The sequence below is a fragment of the Vulpes vulpes genome, chromosome 3 (assembly GCF_048418805.1).
Source record: "Vulpes vulpes isolate BD-2025 chromosome 3, VulVul3, whole genome shotgun sequence".
In the NCBI taxonomy this organism is placed as follows: domain Eukaryota; kingdom Metazoa; phylum Chordata; class Mammalia; order Carnivora; family Canidae; genus Vulpes; species Vulpes vulpes.
This window is the reverse complement of record NC_132782.1, coordinates 70,757,657-70,777,163: the sequence shown is the minus strand read 5'-3', so window position 1 is coordinate 70,777,163 and position 19,507 is coordinate 70,757,657. Positions and strand designations below refer to the sequence as shown.

The window sequence follows — 19,507 nt, the reverse complement described above, 5'->3', positions numbered from 1 at the left end:
TGCCTCTCTCTTCCCAGAGTTCAGGACGCACAGAAGTGATGATCAGACATCCTTCGTGAAGTCGCTCTCAGACTCATACCTGATTCTGTCCACTTTATGTCCACACCAAACTTGCATCAGGGAGACAATCATTTTAACATCCCATTACAGTAAGTTGGTGGCTGGATCTGGAACTAAGAGTTTGGGATGTTAAGTGGCCCCGAAGACCTAGCTGGTGTCTTTTTTGCTGATCCACAGAAACTAATACCTCCCCTGGCCTTCCTACCACACGGCGACCTTGCTAGTTAAAATGGGCCAAACGGTTCTTTTTTGTACCTTTGTAGTAAAGTGGCAACTTATGTAGAAATCTATCAAAGCTTTTCCAATATCACTTACACTTACATGATTTTGATCATGCTTTAACTGAACCGGGAAAATGTAAATTAAAAAATGAAAACGTATCTTAGACAGTGATTCAAGATGGCATACTCTGTCCATGCATTTGCCTCCCTCTGTCCAGAGCCTTGGAAGAATAAAGTACAGAATTACAATGGGTAAGCCATAAAAGAGACGAGAACACAGAGGCCAGCGGGTGAGTCTCATCAAAAGCAAGCCATAAATCTTCTAGAAAGCGAAATAGATAGGAGTGATGAGCAATTAAAATGTAGAAGTTTCTCCCAACAATCTGCTCTGTCGGCATGGTGGAGGTGGACTGGCTGTCTTCAGTGAATTCTTGGACCCGCTCAATTGTCAGAATTGAGCTAGGGTTTAGGGAGAGACATGAGGCTAATGATAGAAGCTTCATGGGAAGTTGGTGCTTGACACACGTTAAGTCAACTTCTTCCTCCCACTCCTTACCCTCCTTCCTATCAAGATGGCGACCCCGTAGCCAGTGCTTACTCCAGGGTGAAGAACAGGAGTGGTCTCCTGAAGAAACTGAGAAAGTTGTTCCCGAACAAACAGGGAAAGGTAGACTCAGGTTTGCCTGCTGGTGACCTAGACAAAGTTTATATCACACAGGCATGTGGGTGGTACGCTGGAAGGGGGGGTGGGCTGCCCTTCACCCTCTCATGCTCAAGAAGAATGCCAGCCCATAGGCCCCACCCTCCCCATCATAAAGTCTAACTCAGGGACATTTAGTGGAAAATACTTCCATTTATGTTGTATTAGGAGAAACTACTGCCAGGTTTTTCTTTCTCAAATATGATAAATTAGTAGGGATTACTGAGGAATTGGGGAGAATTAGTGTCATGAAAGAAAATAGAAAAATGAACTGTATCTCAGAAAAAAACATAATTTACAGAATAAAAGAGATTAAAGGAAACAAGGAAAAACTTTAGGATCAGTATTGAAAAGGATTTAAGAAGATCTTGTGTTTATTAAATAAGAAGTGGGTGATACATGAGAGGATCAAAGAACAAGAAAATCTTTATAGGCTGTAAAAATATCACTACCCATATAAAAAATCTGATAGAATGACTGGGAAATACTCAGAAGATAGCCGTATAGGGAAGGAGATAGAAACTCTGAGAATAATGCAATAATAATGCATACAAGACACACCCAAGAGATCTAACACATTATTGGAGCCCCAGAAAGGGAATGGAGGGGAAGCAAGACCAAAGAAGCAATACGGCACAATTCCTCAGACCTGAGGGACCTGTACCTTTAAAGGAAATGCCTCCATGCCCGGAATAGGACATTTCCACATTCTGCATCATGAAATTTCAAAGCACCAACATAAAAGACTCTCAGACCACTGGAGAGAAATAAAACAGATGCCACCTGACTTGCAGTAGCAATCCTGGGGAGTAAACAACAATCAGGTGGTGTGCTCACAAAGTTCTGGGGAGAGTTCTTATTTACCTCAAATCTATACCTAGTCAAATTATCCATATAAAGGCAGAGTCAGATAGCAAGTCAGTCTTGCTGGTACTGACAAAATTGATTTCCTATGCCCCCTTTCCTAGAAAGTTACAGCACTTGGCAGATGCATCCCGGGTAAGGGCATAAAACAGGAGGAAAACATGGTACCCAGGAACTGTGTATACCAACCGGTAGGATGGTGCAGAGAAGTCTCGGGGCAGGGGGGAAGATGACTGGGCAGTAAGCTAGCAAACAAGGAAAGGTGGGACCCAACACATAAATGTTGACAGTAGTGAATGTTGGCCTAAGTCTGGCTAATTATAGACTCTGGCTAATTATAATATTTAAGGGATGAACAAGTAAAAGAATGAGTAAGAATAGTGAGTTTAACTGCAGATGAAGAAAAAAGAATTATTCCTGCATTGCTTTGAGTTCACAAATACAAAAGGCAGTGGATAAGAGCATGGTTGAGGCCAGATGTGGGTGCATCAGTTACTAGCTTGGTTCTATCAGATACTTGCTCAATTACCTTAGATGGTCAAGTTTAATTCAACAAGGATTTACTGAGTATCTGTTTTGTGCAGGTCTTCCTCTAGGTGGTAGATACACACCTGTAAACAAGACAGGCCCAGGCCCCTGTCCTCTTGGAGGTATGGGCTAATGCGGGTAGGTTATTCTATAGTAAGAAGAGCCATAGGGAGAAAGAGTAAGGGAAGTAGGGATGTCAGAAGGTGGGGCAACCGGGAAGCTCCCCATGATAGGGTGTCTTGAGCAAACCCTTGAAGCAAGGAGGTAGGAAGTATGTGCATATCTGGGGAACATGGGCCCGGGCAGAGGAAATAGCCAGTGCAAGGGTTCTGAGGTGAAATCATGCTTGGCCCATTTGGGGAACAAAATGGACCTTCTCTGAGGTTGTGTATCCTATAGTGGGGATAATAATACTGTGACAATTGTACAAGTCATTACAAAGACCATATGAGACTGAGATCCTTCCTATCAACTGTTTATCAGCATGCCCACGCTCGAAAGGCTCAGTAAATTTTAACTGCAGTTACTGTGGAGAATCATGGCATCCAACCATGCTTTTCTGGAATGTCAGGTGTAAATAAGATGGAAATGATAACCCCAGGGGTCTTGTTTGACTGGAAGGAGGGTGGGAGTGCCATTAGTTGTGAAGGAGCTTATAATACTACATAGTTGTGATATGAGCTATGAGAGAGGACCAAGGGCTGGAGCATCCCAAAGGGGAGGCACATCCAGATGGGAAGATCAGGAAACAATTCTTGGTGGAGGCAGCCTCTGAGGTTGGGTTTAACAAAACACAGCTGTGACAGGTGCTGATCGGAGAAGACACGTACAGCTTGGGAGGGTCAGCTTCCACATTAGTTATGAATTAGCCGTCCCCCAGTGCTGTGAGTCCTAGTGGCTTTACGGTCAAGCTGGGGGCACTGAGGGTGTACTGGTTGCACATAGTCCAGCGTCTGCTCTCCTGAATTCACTCAGAGGAGGTATGACACTTGGGAGACACTGGGGAGCTAGTGACCATTTTCCTGAGTAAGGATTTTTTTATCCCACTTTAAGGAATAAAAGGGGGGGGGGGTCACGAGACATTTTTTGGAAGCATAAAATCTCTGGAAGACCCTGCAAGCTTCTTTTCACTTGGGGTTCAGGATCCCAGAAGCCTGTGCACGACTATTTGAGATATTAGAGATTGGAAGCAGGGTGAGGGTGTACAAGAAGTGTGAAGGGAAGTGGGTACAAATGGGACCAGTCCTGCCTTTTCCCCCCAAATGAACCAAGTCGCAGGCAAGTCCCTTTTCCCTCTTTGAGAAATAGCCCAGGTAATGTGCAGCCAGGTGTTTTGCTGGTCCCCAACACTGAGAATCCGTCCTGCTCCTCGGTGCTGGAGGTCAGCCGGTGGCAGGTGGACACAGTCTACCTGGAAACTGCTCTTACACCTAACATGACATAAGGGAAGGAAACGACGGAGGGCGAGGACACAGATGGAGACACACACGGCAATTAGGTGTGGAAGCCACACAGCAGATGCACCGTGTGCCATGGCGCTGCCCGGGCCTCGGCCGCCCGACTCTGTCCTCCGCACCAGGTCCCTGCATGCAGCCCTGGGGACACCTGGCCATGGGTCTCTGTCCCACCAGGCTGTGGGTCTCTCCTGCTCTTCAGGCTCTGCGCCACCCAACTTAACGTCAACAGGGCACCTGAGGTACAATATTCCTGGGTCTGTTTGCACTGATTGCTCTTTTTAGGCCATAGGGGTAATTAATCTGAGCAGACAGGCATCTGTGCTTGCCACTTACTTTCCACGTGAGCGTTGGCTCAAGGGGGCCTGTTAACTGAGATCTCTACCTTAAGTATGATGCCTTTAAATATTTATTTTCTTTTTATCTAAGCAACAGGGATTATGTGTGGGCCAGCTATTTTAGTAGATGTACAAATAACCTTAAATAGCTAATAACTTAAAATCTCTCAAAATGCAGTCAATTTACAACCAAGGCTGCATCAAAATCCCTCCTGCCGCTGTATCTAACCAAAGGCATTTTGTAGTTTTTAAAAAATTTGTCATATATTTACTTCATATATGTTATAATACATACAGTTTTTGCTTATTATATGTATTATAACTATGACAAAAATTACTATACACTTACATATGTATATATACATACACGTATGTATATATACATATGTATATAATTTCACATTTCTTGTGGAATAACTAATGTGAAATATCCAAAATCTCTAAATGCTAATCCCAAATGGGTCTTTATGTATTTATTGTGGCACTGTGAACTGCCAAAGAACTGATTTTGATATGAAGCAGAAAGTATCTTAAATTATCTTGCAATCCAGGCAGGCAGAGCATTTGAATACAGGGCATATGGGCTCCCTGAGGGAAGCTAGTGAGACCCCTGTATATTTCAGAAATCCTCACCAAGCACCTTCTAATAGGTACTCAACAAATATATTTTTTAAGATTTTATTTTAAAATAGGGATCTCTGGGTGGATCAACAGTTTAGCACCTGCCTTCGGCTCAGGGGGTGATCCCGGAGTCCCGGGCAGGGAGCCTGCTTCTCCCTCTCCCTGTGTCCCTGCCTCTCTCTGTGTTTCTCATGAATGAATAAATAAAAATCTTCAAAAAAAAAGATTTTATTTAAAAATAAAATCTATACCCCACATGGGGCTCAAACTTGCTACCCCAAGATCGAGAATCACATGCTCTACCGGCCAGGCACCCTTCAACAAATATTTTTGACTGACTACTGTAAAGCTAGTTATGGGTGCAAGTGTTACATCCCATTGATAACTGGAAATCATCCTTAACATAGAAAGAGGAACACAGAGAGATAGCAGGTTCTCCCCAGAATGAGTGAACCATTCAAAACTTACCAACATGAAATGCCCGGGTGGCTCAGAGGTTGAGCGTCTGCCTCCAGCTCAGGGCCTGATCCCTGGATCCGGGGCCTGATCCCTGGATCCAGGACCAAGTCCCACATCAGGCTCCTGGCACGGGGCCTGCTTCTCCCTCTGCCTGTGTCTCTGCCTCTCTCTCTGTGTCTCTCATGAATAAATAAATAAAATCTTAAAAACAGAACAAAACAAAAAAAAAACCTTACCAACAGTTACCAGAGAGATTTGGTTCAATGAATATTGAACACCTGTAAGATCAAATGTCTACTTCCTCACTTCTGAGTTTCCCAGTTCTTGGGAAAGTGGCTTCCTGTGATTTTTAGGTTTTGGTTGCAGCATTAACAGAGTCAAGGACAGCAGTCCGTGGAATGCCACAGGCTCACCTATAGAGCTAGCTAGCAGCTCTTTGTGTGTAGCTCTAGAGAAGAGATCATAAAAACAGATAATGCCTATTCTGTGGTGCCTATTCTGTGGTATTCTGTATACTGAGGACCTGCCCAGAATCCTGTAGGTAGAGACTTGGCAGCAAAGAAAACCATTAATTATTTTGATTGAGTGGATTTTACTGGTCCCTCAAATTTCTGCTTGCTACGTAAATATCTTCAAAAGACCTGATAGTGTTGAATTTTCCACCCGGGCTTCCTAGATGGTGCCTGGGCACACGAGTGCTTTGCTATTACAGAGGTCCTATGGCCATACTGAACCTCAGATGATGTCTGCATTTCCTGATGTTTCTGACTTGGGCCTTTGAGCTCTCATAGAATGGATTAACAATGCGATAAAGTAAAAAACTCCCTTACAAGATAAGCTTCATTTTAATGACTGATGCAGAAAAGGAAAGTCTGTATATGTTTCTCTTTAGAATGAAGAAAATGCACACACACACGTACCCAGTCAGGTCTTGCGCTCAGCTGGTTAGAAGCATATAATACTACAGTCCCCTCCCTGGCTGAGCCAATTAGTTGGTTATTGTTGACATGACCACAAAAGCCCCCTTCACCTTGACAGCCTTCTAGCAAATATGTAGTATTTGTTTTGCTCTACAAAAGTCAACACAGATCGATTTCTATACTGGAAAAGCATCACTTGCATCACTGTCAAGCCATACAAATTGGTAGTTTAGTAGTAACTTCTCTGATTAAAGACAATGGTTGTATGAAAACTGGGATGGGGGAATTGTAACTATACATAGGTCCCATCAGAGGTGCTTTGTATGAGGGAATTAATGTTTTAATAAATGTAACTGGTATACAAATGATAGTTATGCATATGTAATGTAGTTACTAATTGGATTCTAAAACACACAAATACAGTTACTAAGGCCTTTAAGCATAAAAGAATCAAGGAAAAATTTTAATCCTCCTCAAGGCTGTTTATTACACAACATAATGTCTCTTCTCAAACTCCTTTTTTATATGCTGAATATTATGTCGAGTAAAATGATGAAAGTTTTATAAGTGTTGATACAAGGAATTTATAAAATGTAAATATAGAGCATGAGTAATCTATGAAGCAGTTTACTTGCCATTTTTCCCCCATAAATTATATCAAAAGTCAGTTGTATCTTCTGAAATTATCACCAGAGCCTCTCTGTGGGTGTTAGTAGGATATATAAAGGAGTAGGGAAGTGATATGGGGAGAATACATTTTAATTTTGCATTATAAAAGCTAAATAATTTCTAAAAAGGAATTTGTACAGCCTATCTATGGTATAGCTAAGACAGTCTGATTTTTTTTTAAAAAGGCCTGTGTTTGAGATGCAAACCATCTTTAGTTCAGGTATATTGCAAAATTATCTGAACCACCTAATGAAGGAAACTACTTAAGTCCACTTTTGTCTGATAAAGCCTTTCTCCTGTCTATACTTTGAGAATTTCATCTGTGCCCTTTGATGGGCACATACAACAAAAATGAAAACTCAGCTTCAGTTACGAGATTTCTGGTCCTTTGAGCCAAAGTTTGTCCAGCTTTGCATCTCAACAAAAAAAGATGCGTCCGGAGCACCTTGTTCTGGCTTCTCTCTATGGAAGTATCCATAATTATCCATAGTAATTAGGTCCTGAAGCCAGACCACAGATGTACTGTTTGTGTATTGCACTGATGGGGTATTGAGAAGCAGCTGTCGAGAAATAAAATGACACTCCGTGAATTTTATCTGCCTTGTTGATAGAGAAGAGTATCTGTGTGAATATGAGATTGGCCATTAAAAACTCTGATAAGTGACTAATTAATAAAGCACCAAATCATAGATTGTTCAGCATACTAGTTAATTAGGACAATAAGATAGTGGAGAGCCTGGCTTCTGGTTCATTCCACCCAGAACACGGCTGCCAAAAGCTAACTCTCAGGGCGGAGAAATGGGGTTAGACGCAAATTTTAAGCAGGAGCCCCCTCCTGGGTAAAAATTAACATTCACAGATTAAACTTGTTTACAAGTTAATGTCAAAAGACTTTAATTACAAGTCTGATCACATTATGTTGCCCTTTTTACAGATATTACAATTCCTCCCTGCTAATTTCTTATCTGCCCAGTGTCAGCTGAGAAGACTTGCGGTGTCCGGTTGAGTGTTTCATTCTATCAGCTTCTTCGGGACTCTCATTTGAATGGTTGTGTTACACTGAAGTTCTTTTCAGAAAGATTCCTAAGTGTTCACAGAATATGTGATTATCACTTCAAGGACCCCACCCTCACCTGATGTGGAAAGTCAGGCAACCCCCAGCCCAAATGTCCCTTCCCAGAACTCACACTGGGTCCAACCCAAACACATTGTCTGGAGACCCACAGAACTGTGAGAAATGGGAAAAGCAGGAAGTGCCTTGCAGTCTATGCATGTCTGCAGTCTGTGAACTTGGGACAGGCGGGGGCGGGGAGGGGCGGTCTTCCCAACAGGAGGTTAATTGCAGGGCAGTATATAGCACACCTCAGACAAAACTGTCTTATACTCTTTCTATCCTCAAAGGTATTGCTGCCTTCCTGCAAAGTTCAGAAACTACACCTCCTTCCAAGAAACCCCCCCCCCACATTCAAGAATGGATATTTCCATTTCCAATGAATGTTTTAAATCTCTAGCCTTAGGGGTTCTGCTGAGGACCAAATCTTGACATGCACTCCTCAAGACCCCAAATCTGCCAGGCCTGAACCTAACCATCCAGAGCTAGATACCTTCTTAGAGACATCTAAGGAGTGGTTGAGCTCTTCTGCTCCCTTGGGCCCATCCCCTCAGGCCCTAACACAGTAGTCTAGAGTGGCCTCCAGCATCAATACTATGAACAAGGCTTCTAGGTGAACACCATGTACGTGCTCCCATAGCGAAGAAGCACTGAGCTGAGCCCTTATATAGGTGTGTGCTTATGGCAATGCTGGGAACCTAGATACCTGCTTCCCCAGAATCCACCACGAAGCATAGCCATAGCAGCAAAAACAGTCTAGTCCACCCGTATCCAAAAAGTCGGCCCTATATAGGACAGATGGTTTTTTTTCCCCTAGGAGTTAGGCTTTTACATGCCTTTTAGTGTCTGGGCCTCAGCCACCTAAAGCTAAGATCAGCCACCTTGCAGCAGCCCACATGGGCCAAGACAGCCCATGGCAGTCAGTACGATGCCCCCATGTGGTGGCCAGCACAGCCACATGCCGAAGCCAGGTTCCGGTGCGCCCTCTGGGACCCCATCAGCATGGTCAACATCTGGCTACACCCTTAGCCTACACATTTGTTGAGGCACTCATGTCTGCTTAATACAGCAGGGAGAAATAAGGAATCAGTGTGTCTGTCTCCAGGGCTTCAGAAGGATGCCAAAGTCGAAGTCCTCTGGCAACCAAGGTATGTGCCCATAGCTAAACCAGTATGTCCTGGCTTCTCAGAGGAGGGTCTGCAGTCCAGCAACATCAGCATTGGCAGAAAACTTGTGAAAAATGCAGAGCCTCAGCACCCCCCACCCCTACTTACTGAGTCAGAACTGAAATTTTAATCAGGGGGCTCATGCTGATGGCATTTGGAGAAGCCCTCACATACGTGGATTGTTCATTTGGAGCTACTCTTTACCTACCCTGAGATAAACCAAAAGCAGATAACAAGGACAGGTACTAAACCACCACTTACCTAGTGTGTTCCACTAGCAGTAGTGCCATCTTTGACAAGTGTGTTTCCACAGTGGATAGTACACCATTCGCTTCACTGCAGACACAGAGGCCACACACACTTTTAACTGCAAATAAGCAGAGAAATGGTCCATCCTAAGAATGCAAAGCTCTCAGACTCCCCATTACTCATTGTACTCTGTTACCACTGTCTCATTACTTTCCACATGCCTGCCTGTCATGAAAGGAATTGAAAAAGAGAAGCCTGTTTTTCTAACAGCTTGGGAAGAAATGGTTAGAAAATCCAAGAATGAGGGACACCTGCTATTATAGGAGACAAAATCCCATGGGCACACTTATCGTTGCTTCCTGACCAAGTGATTTTCACTTTTATATTATTCTCAGTGGAAAGTATTTGAGTCCCAATAGATTTTTTTTTTAAATTTTTATTTATAATAGTCACATAGAGAGAGAGAGAGAGGGGCAGAGACACAGGCAGAGGGAGAAGCAGGCTCCATGCACCGGGAGCCCGATGTGGGATTCGATCCCAGGTCTCCAGGATCGCGCCCTGGGCCAAAGGCAGGCGCCAAACCGCTGCGCCACCCAGGGATCCCGAGTCCCAATAGATTACAGTATTCATTTGGTAAAAGGTGTGGTGTGGTTTCATAATTACATTAAGTTGTATTGGAGAGCTCATCATAAAGTTACAGGAACAAATCCTGTGTTTTGTACCTTGTCAGAGACTGCATGAGCATTCAAGTTATTTGTGATAGGGGTGAAATTACCATAATATATAAAAATCTAGGACTTATGAAGTAGGTGAAACAGGAGGGCATTTTCTAAAGCTTTCCAAAATAGACTTTACATAGAACCATCTTATATCATCAGATGGCCCTCTTACATTGAAATTATTAGACTACAATGCAGATTTTGTCATTGGATTTATATGAATTAAGAGTCTCCCTTCTGGGATGCCTGGGTGGCTCAGCGGTTGAACAGCTGCCTTCAGCTTAGGGCATGATCCTGAGTCCCGAGATCGAGTCCCACATCAGGCTCCTTGCGAGGAGCCTGCTTATCCCCCTGCCTGTGTCTCTGCCTCTCTCTCTGTGTCTCTCATAAATAAATAAAATCTTAAGAAAAAAAAGAGTCTCCCTTCCAAACATCAGTCTGAACTATGGCTCATAGCCTGTATAGGAAATATGTTCATATATTTTAACATTTACAACAACATGAGATAAGATGTCAAACTAATTCAGTGAATTAATGATCATTTGCAAATGGTATTTAGCACATGGACTCGACTCAAGATACTTAGGAAATCCTTTTGGGGTCCTTTAAAAACTGAAATTACCTTGTGAATTAGCATAGGAGCAGGAGGTAGATTTTGGAATTTTGATTTGAGTCAAAAGCAAAAACCAAGAATTAAACAAGTAAGTCTTTATTATGGCAAGGTATTCCTTAGCTCTAAGATGTAATATGTGTATCTTTCAGCAATTTGCTTAGCAATATTTATGATATAATATTGTTAACCAAAACTGTTTTTGTTTCTAAAAGTGTTTATTTGTTGATATCATTTTTCCCTTTTGAGATTCATGACAAATATCAAGCCAGAATTTTTAAGAGGTTCAAAATCTACAGAATAACTCTTCCAAAGCCATAGACTGTCACAGAGCGCAGGCTCCCTACCTGCATGGGCCGTGCTGGCTGGCCACGGCACTCAGTGACGTCAGCATATCACTGAGCCCTGAAATCAGGACTAAGCAAAGGAAAAAGTGCTGTGGGAATTTGCGAGGGGAAATTCTATGCCAGAAACCACAGTTCTCTTTGGAAGTTTTCTTCTGCCCTTCCAAGATGTAGTTCCACTACTAAACATCAGTGAAGGAACTAGATTCACAATTTTTAAGAAACCTGAATTCCTAGATTTTACTTTGGACTTCTCATCATAGCACGGGGAGTTCATAGCTCTTCTTGAGCACAGTTCTTTATCTCAGAAATGAAAACACTGTTTCTGTCACCTGTTCACACACACACTGAGTCAGCTTGCTCTGGCCCACTGACCTCTGTGTCATTTAGGTCTTCATTTTTCTCCTTCTGTTTCTTTGCTTCTGGGCATTTGAAGCTGGCTCCCAGATTTGAAGAGAACAGATCAATGGCAGTGTGTGCTTAAGAACCTAATATTAATATATCCAAATGAAAACACACCAACATTTATTTCTTTGCAAAAGCAAGTGAATTCACAGTAAAGGGTCATCAATTATATAGTATAGAAATAAAAGAATGCAAATGATCCCAACAAAAACCTGTCTGGTAAAGTAATTGACATAATATACTAATAAATTCTATTATTTGAAGAAAACAAATGACAGATTGAATGTTGCAACACATTAGATATTTGTCTCTTTCTTTTAAATATGCCTATCTCCTCTCTCCATATTTTTCCTAAAATAATGGTCTCTCAGTGTGATCTCAGTAAAATCCTGAGGTGAAGCGTTGCCCATTAAACACACATTACCTCTCCCTGCTCGGATGGACCAAGTCTGAATCTTTTAGTGTTGTGTCCAGCAATCAGCCTTTCAGAGAGTTCCTCAGATGATTCTTAAGAAAGCAAATGAAAATTTGAGAATTAACCATGTTCTGAGGAATAAAAATCCAAAGGCTGAGTGTGTGTTGTGTGTGAGTGTGTGTGTGTGTGTGTGTGTGTATGTGTGTTTGAGCTAAATCTTCAGTTGTAGAGCTCTCATGAACTTCTTTTATGTGGGATCGTCCATTGAATATTCCAAATGCCTTTAATAAAAATGTGGTTGCTGGGATTGTGAAATTTTGAGTTAAAAAGAAAATCTGTTCAGTTCTTACATCCAGTTGGAGTCTGAACTCATAAAGAGCCCATACACGAACTGTGTTTCTTTTTAAAGACTATAGATTAAGTAGGTACTAATAAAATCACTTCTATAAAGATCATGAATTGAATGAGGGCCTTTGCTCTTCTTGCTGCTGGTTCCCTCTGAGACAGTAGATCTTCCTCCAGTATGGCTCTTTGAAGTTTTCTGCTGAAATGATGGATAAGCCAAAAGAGCTTTCTTGACCACCTTATCTAAACAGTATTTTCCGACCAACACTTTGTCTGCTCTCCCCTTAACCCTACTTCACTTTTCTTCAGTAACTTTATCTCTGTACGTGCTTGAATATGATGACTTCTTTTCAAGGCCAGGAACCTTGTTTGCCTTCAGCACCCTAGTGTCCTCAATTTCTTGAAGTTGCCCAGCCAGCCAGTAAATACGTGTTGAATGAATTAATCTGTTGATTAGTAAGAATTAGCTGGTGCATATAAACAACACATATAAAACTCAGCATGTAGAAATTTATTTGCATATCACTCTAGAATTGATAAATGTTTTATATTTCTGGTCAGATGAAAACAGTGCCTGCTGGACTGACCCAAAGAAGGTGTGGTGTGGAGGAATGAGACCAGCCCTCTTAGCGTTATGATCATTGCCCATGTCAAGGGCTCCTGCAGATCTGTTGCTGACTTCCTCCTGGATTAGCAAATGTTTGTTAGCATTGATTTGTAGGTTTAATTTAAGGATTGGACCTCTTCTTGGACATTAAGTCCTCTTGGACTTAATTCATTGCTTCAATCTTTGCAATCATCCTTTAAAAATCAACACTAAGGGGATCCCTGGGTGGCGCAGCGGTTTGGCGCCTGCCTTTGGCCCAGGGCACGATCCGGGAGACCCTAAAAAAAAAAAAAATCAACACTAAGGTAGACTTTAAGATTCTTGTTCCTTGCCTAGGGCCCTTGGTCACTAATGTCTGATTCACAGCTCTAATCCAGATTTCCTCATGTGCAGTTAATGCTTGTAATAAAATATTTTCACATGGCCCTCAGATCTTGTCATCATTCAGAAGATCATCAGGTCCTCTTGTTGTTCGCTGTTGGGTGTTTTTTGAGACATAGAATCAAGGAATGGTGATAAAGTTACAACTCTAAATCTACCAGTGATGGATAACTTTAACTCTACAACATTTGGATATAACTATTTCCTTGCTTTTACATTTGTAAGTCTTTGGCAATATTATCAAAGCCTCCAGAAGAAGGAAGAATTGACAGCAGGAACTCAAGGCAGAGCATACTTAAATATATTCCTGGAAAATATGAACATGAGATAATATTCAGTGTGATGTTGGCATTTGATAAATCAGATGCAATGAACCTAATTATGCAAAACAGTTATTTTGAATCTATCATTCATCTGAACGCCATCTAAATCAGAATTTATTTAATTACTAGCAAAGGGAAAGGTAAGGAACTTGCTTGCTCTATTCCTTCCCTTTCCTCAAAACATTCAGTAATTTTTATTAACACTGAATTCATAGAATCCCCAGCACTGTCTCAATCATCCAGAAATGCTCCTTTTGTTAATTTAAATTTAAAACAGCCTGCATAAAATATACCAGTAAAACATGTATTTAACGGCCAGCAATTTCAGAACATTTGAATGGATTTTTCCTCAAAGATTCTAGATGAGAATATGAAAATCCTTGGGGTTACCTGAGCATTGAGGCCCTGAACGTTGAAAATTTGGGCTCTAAAGGAGCCACCAGGGAAAGCCTTGGACCAGCAGACAGAGTTGCCCACAAACACCACCCAAACCCTGTTGCCTAGACTGGAATGGAGAGCTCCAAATTCGGGCTATTTAGAGACAATAGTTAAATCCCAGCACACCACGTGAATCTTAGCTTTGAAGATTTAGCTGAAGGATCTTTCCTCAAAGCAGCTGTTTTCCACTCACCATCATAGGTAACCATCTCTCCTGCTGCCCCACACCCTTCCTTGTCCCGCGGTGTCCTCCACCCCATCTGTCCCAGTGGAGGTGATTCTCCCGGCACGTGGGCTCCTATGATTCTGACCATACCTCCGGGGGAACATGGGCTCTTAATCAACATCGTCTCTTCTGTGTGTCCATCAGCCCCTTGGCCCTCACAGAATGCTCTTTGCTCACAACTGCAGAGGTTCCCCGGTCCACAGCAGGGGCTCCCCGGTCCACAGCAGTGCTTCAGAGCAACACCTCTCCTAATGCACTGCAGCCAAAGGACACAGATAAGGAGTTACAGATACTGCAAAGCGAGTGACACAGAGCCTCAGCTTATAAATTAAACCAGTGAGGGCCGTTTGTACCTCTTTCAGAGGAAGGGAAACTAAATGCAGGTGCTTCAATCTGGAGGGTAGGAGGAGGAGGTAGCCTGAAACCCAATTTCTTTAAAATCTGCTTCTCTCGGAGATTTAGGCTTATAGGTTGTAAGTTGGTTCTAAGACCAAACATTTTGGTTCATTCATTGTCCAGGAAAAAACTGCTGATGAGAATCCCGCTTCACTTTTCAGGAACACCATCAAGATGGCTTGCCAGCAGGGCTTTTCATTTGCTTATCATTTTAAATAATCATTCCTGCTGCAAAATTTTAAGGTGCGGGGCCTGGGGGATAATAAGAGGTTTCTGGGTCTGACTTGTCTGTCTGATTCCTTTAGTGAGGAAGCCGGCCACGTTTGTTTGGCTGAGAGAACTGATGTCTTGCTGGCCCTGTGCGGGGTGAATTTATCTCAGAATCATGATCATCCTTACAGGGAGATCAGGTTTGGGAGCAGAGCGAGGCAGCTGGGTGATGCCGATAAGCCGATTAGCTCGACATATTGCTGCCATTTCATGTTACTCATTTGATTTTCTGCAGATTTCAACATGTCTGTGCAAAAAAACCAAATTCAAATATGGCTTTGATAGAACAAGTTCTGTTTGAATGTCGGTTGGTCTTAATGTCGCCTGCTGATTTCTTCCAGCTGGGTCCCGGGCGTCGTACAGCAGCCAGCATGGTCACCTGGGCCCCGAGCTGCGGGCCCTGCAGTCCCCAGAGCACCACATAGACCCCATCTACGAGGACCGCGTCTATCAGAAGCCCCCCATGAGGAGTCTCAGCCAGAGCCAGGGGGACCCTCTGCCGCCAGCACACAGTGGGACCTACCGCCAGAGCACAGGTGTGTATCCAGGACCCCCAAAGCAGGTGGGCGTGCGCGGACCTCATGAGAGGGCCGTGTGTGTGTGTGTGTGTGTGGGTGTGTGTGTGTGTGTGTGTGTGTGAGTGTGGGCATCCATCCGGGTCCTCTGCTCACAAGCATCGTGGCCTGCTTGTTTAGCCACCTGAGGATATTTTAAATGAAAGAACTTCAATGGGTGTCATAAGTTTCTTTGGTCTAACAGGCAAATTGAAAGAAGGAGTGCTAATTTTCTGTATGTCATCATTAACATATGTACTGAACATAAGTACTCCCTACAAAGCATTGTCCTTATACAGGACTTAAAAGGCATGTGCCTAATACGGGTGAGTGTTCTTTAATGATAGCCTACCTATTTGGCAAGCTTAGGGATCACATATTTACTAAGAAAGAAGCATACCTTGCAGGGCAAACTGAGAATTTACTTCATAAACACTATGAGGTTGAATCATATGAAAACTATTATTTAAATGTCGAATATCGACAGTTGCATATGACTCAATCAACCGTAGGGCTCTTCTGGATTAAATATATATTTTGAATTGAACACAGCCTCAGGCTGCAATGAAGGAAGGCAAGTGTTTTCCAGAATATGTTGCCATTTGCAAAATAACTGATCACATGTCCTGATTAAATGTGCTAGAGAGCATTCATCTAACTACAAAATTGATATAATTAAGATGTGGAGAACTACACTTATTATAAAGCCTCCCATTGCTAAGTAAACTTAGAAAATATCATGCTGCTGGTTTGCACACAGCAGAGCCCTGTCCTTCCATTCAAATGATCCATGCTACCCCCAAGCACGGCTTGAGGCGTGGGAAAACTGAAGCCCTTGTCCAGAGCTTGGCACGCAAGGCCCTGCATCTCAGATCGTGGTAACTTCCAGTTACCACAAAGTAGAACACAGCAATTTTGTTAACTGCATTATGATACTAAATTACACGTTTTGGAATCCAGGCAAGCTAAGGTGCTTTTATGGTTGATTATTGATATTTATGTTTCAGGATTTCACTGCATCATAAGAAAGACACAAAATACTCTTTCTTTTATTTTTGACATCATAAATGCCATCTGATGTTAATAATACATATCTTGGTTTAGATGCAAAAGAATACCCATTTATTCTTCTGTCAGAATTCTCTCATCATCACCCTGCTAGAACCATTCCAGTCTGAGGCTGAGCTATTTTAATGTTGAGTTGGTCACATAGTATTAACCGAGGTAATTTTATTTCCACAAACCCCTCATAAGAAATGACGATAATCTCTGTGATGTTCAGTATGTGATTTGCATAAACACTGACAACAAAAGGGATTATGTTGATTCTCTGTCCTGTATTCACAGGCTCTTAGAATTATCTTTCACTAATAAACTTCTGGGGGTTTCATAAAAATTTATCTACAATAAGAAAAAAATACTCCATTCTTCTATGGCAGGTTAAAAACTATGGAAGATATTCACAATTAAAAAACAAATTAAAACAAAACAAAACAAAACTGGTGTTTTCTCTTAAGCCAGGGGTCTGCCAACTCTAGCTATGGTTCAAATGCAGCTGGCCACCTATTTTAATACTGCTCATGAGCTAAAGATAATTATTACATTTTTAAATGGTTTTTGATTAAAAGATGGATAATATTTTCTGATATGTAAAAGTGCCATGAAATCCAAATTTTAGTCTATAAATAAAGTTACTGGAATCCAGCTACGCCCATTTGTCCCCATATCGTTTGTAGCTGCTTCCGTGCTGTAGCAACTGACTGGAGTAGTAGCAGAGACCATCTGGTTGGTAAAGCTGAGAATGTTTGCTTTCTGGCTCTTTCTGGAAACGTTTGTGGACCCCTGCTCTAAGCCGTCATGGAGCGCCATGCTGCATGAACGAACAAGGGTTTCAGCCCTTCCTGTGAGATAAAGCAGCAGTGTCCTCTAAATGCATCAAAGAGGAAAGCCTGTTTGCCTGGGTTTTCTCACTAACAGTGTCAGAGAGCTGCTGAGGTTGTGACCTCCAGATGCCCCAGCCTGCCTTTTTGAACTTGAGGCACTTTTGAGGAAATCTGCTGATTTATGCAACAATATGGAAATTCCCAGAAACGCCTGGATGGTCTCTTGGGATGAGAGGTGGGGAGAAGCCACCTCTCTCCAGCCCCTAAGTAAAGCCACAGGTTCTCTGTCCCCTGCACCTGCTCAGGTCACTCAGTTACGTTCAGCTGACTAAACGTAACATAAAATAACATTCTAAGCTGCTTTCCCATATCCAGGAGGTTATTTTTTGCATTGGTGTGGTACACACCCCACACTGGAGACCTCTGATGCAGAACTTTTAGAGGTTTCCAGGGTCAGAGCAAATACGCATTTCTTGAGAGAAGAGGACAGGCTCTTATCGGGCCTGTTAGACGTGAAGTATTCAAGGGCCACTGACTTCTGGCTCATATGTGTGACTGAGGTGGTTTGAACAACCAGTCTCATGTCTCAGCCATTGAGTAGCAGGGCGCTGGCTAGAGTTCCTCCAGTTTGGCCCCTCAGGCACTTCCAGATGATACTTCACGGAGGGTCTGCGAGGAGGATTAAAGGTCAGTTGCTCTTGTTCAAGAAGTCAACACTCAGGATGAAGACAGATGTACTTGCCTAAAACATTAAGGAAATTACTGGATAGTGCTGTACAGTCAAGCAGGTGAGACAGGAAGATAAAAGCATGTAGCGTGTCATAACTTTCAGGGATTGTTCTAAATTCTTTCAGTTTATTCTCAAATCTCAGAACCACCCCATAGAGGATCTAGTGATATGATGCTCACTCAGAATGCTGAGGCCCAGAGATGTTAAGTCACCTTCTCAAGGTCACACAGGTTGTATGGAACCAGTCTTGTAACCTGCAAAAGATACCATGAGCTTTGCCCTGGGACCTGGACTCAAAACAGTCATCTTGGTTGAGACTCTATTTGTAAAAGCCATCATTTAAAAAGAAAAGACACACCCATCCATTTCCAACATGGGTTTTGTATCCTGTTAATCAGGTAGTATCTATTGAAGACTCGCCATGTGCTAGATGCACTGGCAGGTCCACAGAATCTTCTGTCTACTTCTTGTCCTCAAGCGTGTTCTGTTTCCTTTCATAATAGGACACAAACATACAGAAATTAACTGCTGGTGGAAGGCAATACCTTAAAGGTCAGAAAATTCCAGATACAACTGAAGACAGTGTATTAATAAAAACACTAAACAGCACATGGTATCTTTTGCATTCCCAGATAACCTGTAACTCCGGATTATGTTAGACGAGATCCCTGGTACCACCCAGCCCGGCTCAAGGCCAGCCGCCTTCCTGTGTTTCTCAGAAGGGAGCAGAGGCTTGGCAAGTGCGTGTTTGTCATGCGCATCCCCCCTTGGCCATTCAGTGCTGCAGCCATGCTCCCTGCTGGCTCTGGGCCCTGGACCCTGCTCTGGGGCCACTCTCCCCTCCCTGCCCTGTGTGGCCCTGCGCTGACCCCATCCCTGCACCTCCCTGCCCCAAACACCAGGAAGGCTGTCCTGTGTTCTAGACTATTCTGGAACCGAGAGATACAAAGGGAGATGACGGAGAAGAGCAGGAAGCAGCCATAGACATTGACGCTGAAACCCCTCAGAGCTTTTGAAATTTCCTCACCTGAGGCAGCAGGTGGGGCGGGAGGTCCTTAGCTTCCTGAGCTTTCCTCTTGGACCCCGCCTGCCTCCTCTTGTCTCCTTGGCTGCCTTAGCCACCCAGCCCCAGGTCTTCCTGGGGAACTGCTTTCAACCTCAGACACTAACTCACCTGAGGACCACAGCCTACCTTTGGGTACGCAGAGAGGTCCCTAGGCTCCCACGGGCGAGGCCAGCGTCGTACCGCGGCCTTACCCGCGTGTGCTCGGTCGGTGTGTGCACGCGTTGAGGAGCAGGGTGCCCGCAGCCCACGTCCCCCCGGCCTGCTGCGGGCCGTGCGGGGAGCGCACCCTCGAGGCTCAGCGCACCCACGAGGCTCAGCGCACCCTCGAGGCTCAGCGCACCCACGAGGCTCAGTGCCCCGCCCCGCAGGAGCCGGTAGGGCTCAGCCGAGCAGCTGCGTGGCCAGGGCTGTGCCCAGAGGCGGGCCTGTGCCCCC

At 43.4% G+C, this 19,507-nt stretch overlaps 1 protein-coding gene across 17 annotated transcripts in view; it reads left to right on the top strand.

Moving 5' to 3' along the window:
* CTNND2 (catenin delta 2) overlaps window positions 1-19,507 on the top strand; it is a 923,063-nt gene that overhangs the window by 533,204 nt on the left and 370,352 nt on the right. For all 17 annotated transcript variants that reach the window (XM_072752714.1, XM_072752715.1, XM_072752713.1 and 14 more), the window contains one exon: window positions 15,181-15,375. In XM_072752714.1, coding sequence (XP_072608815.1) covers window positions 15,181-15,375 — 195 coding nt within the window. The remainder of the gene's footprint in view (window positions 1-15,180; window positions 15,376-19,507) is intronic.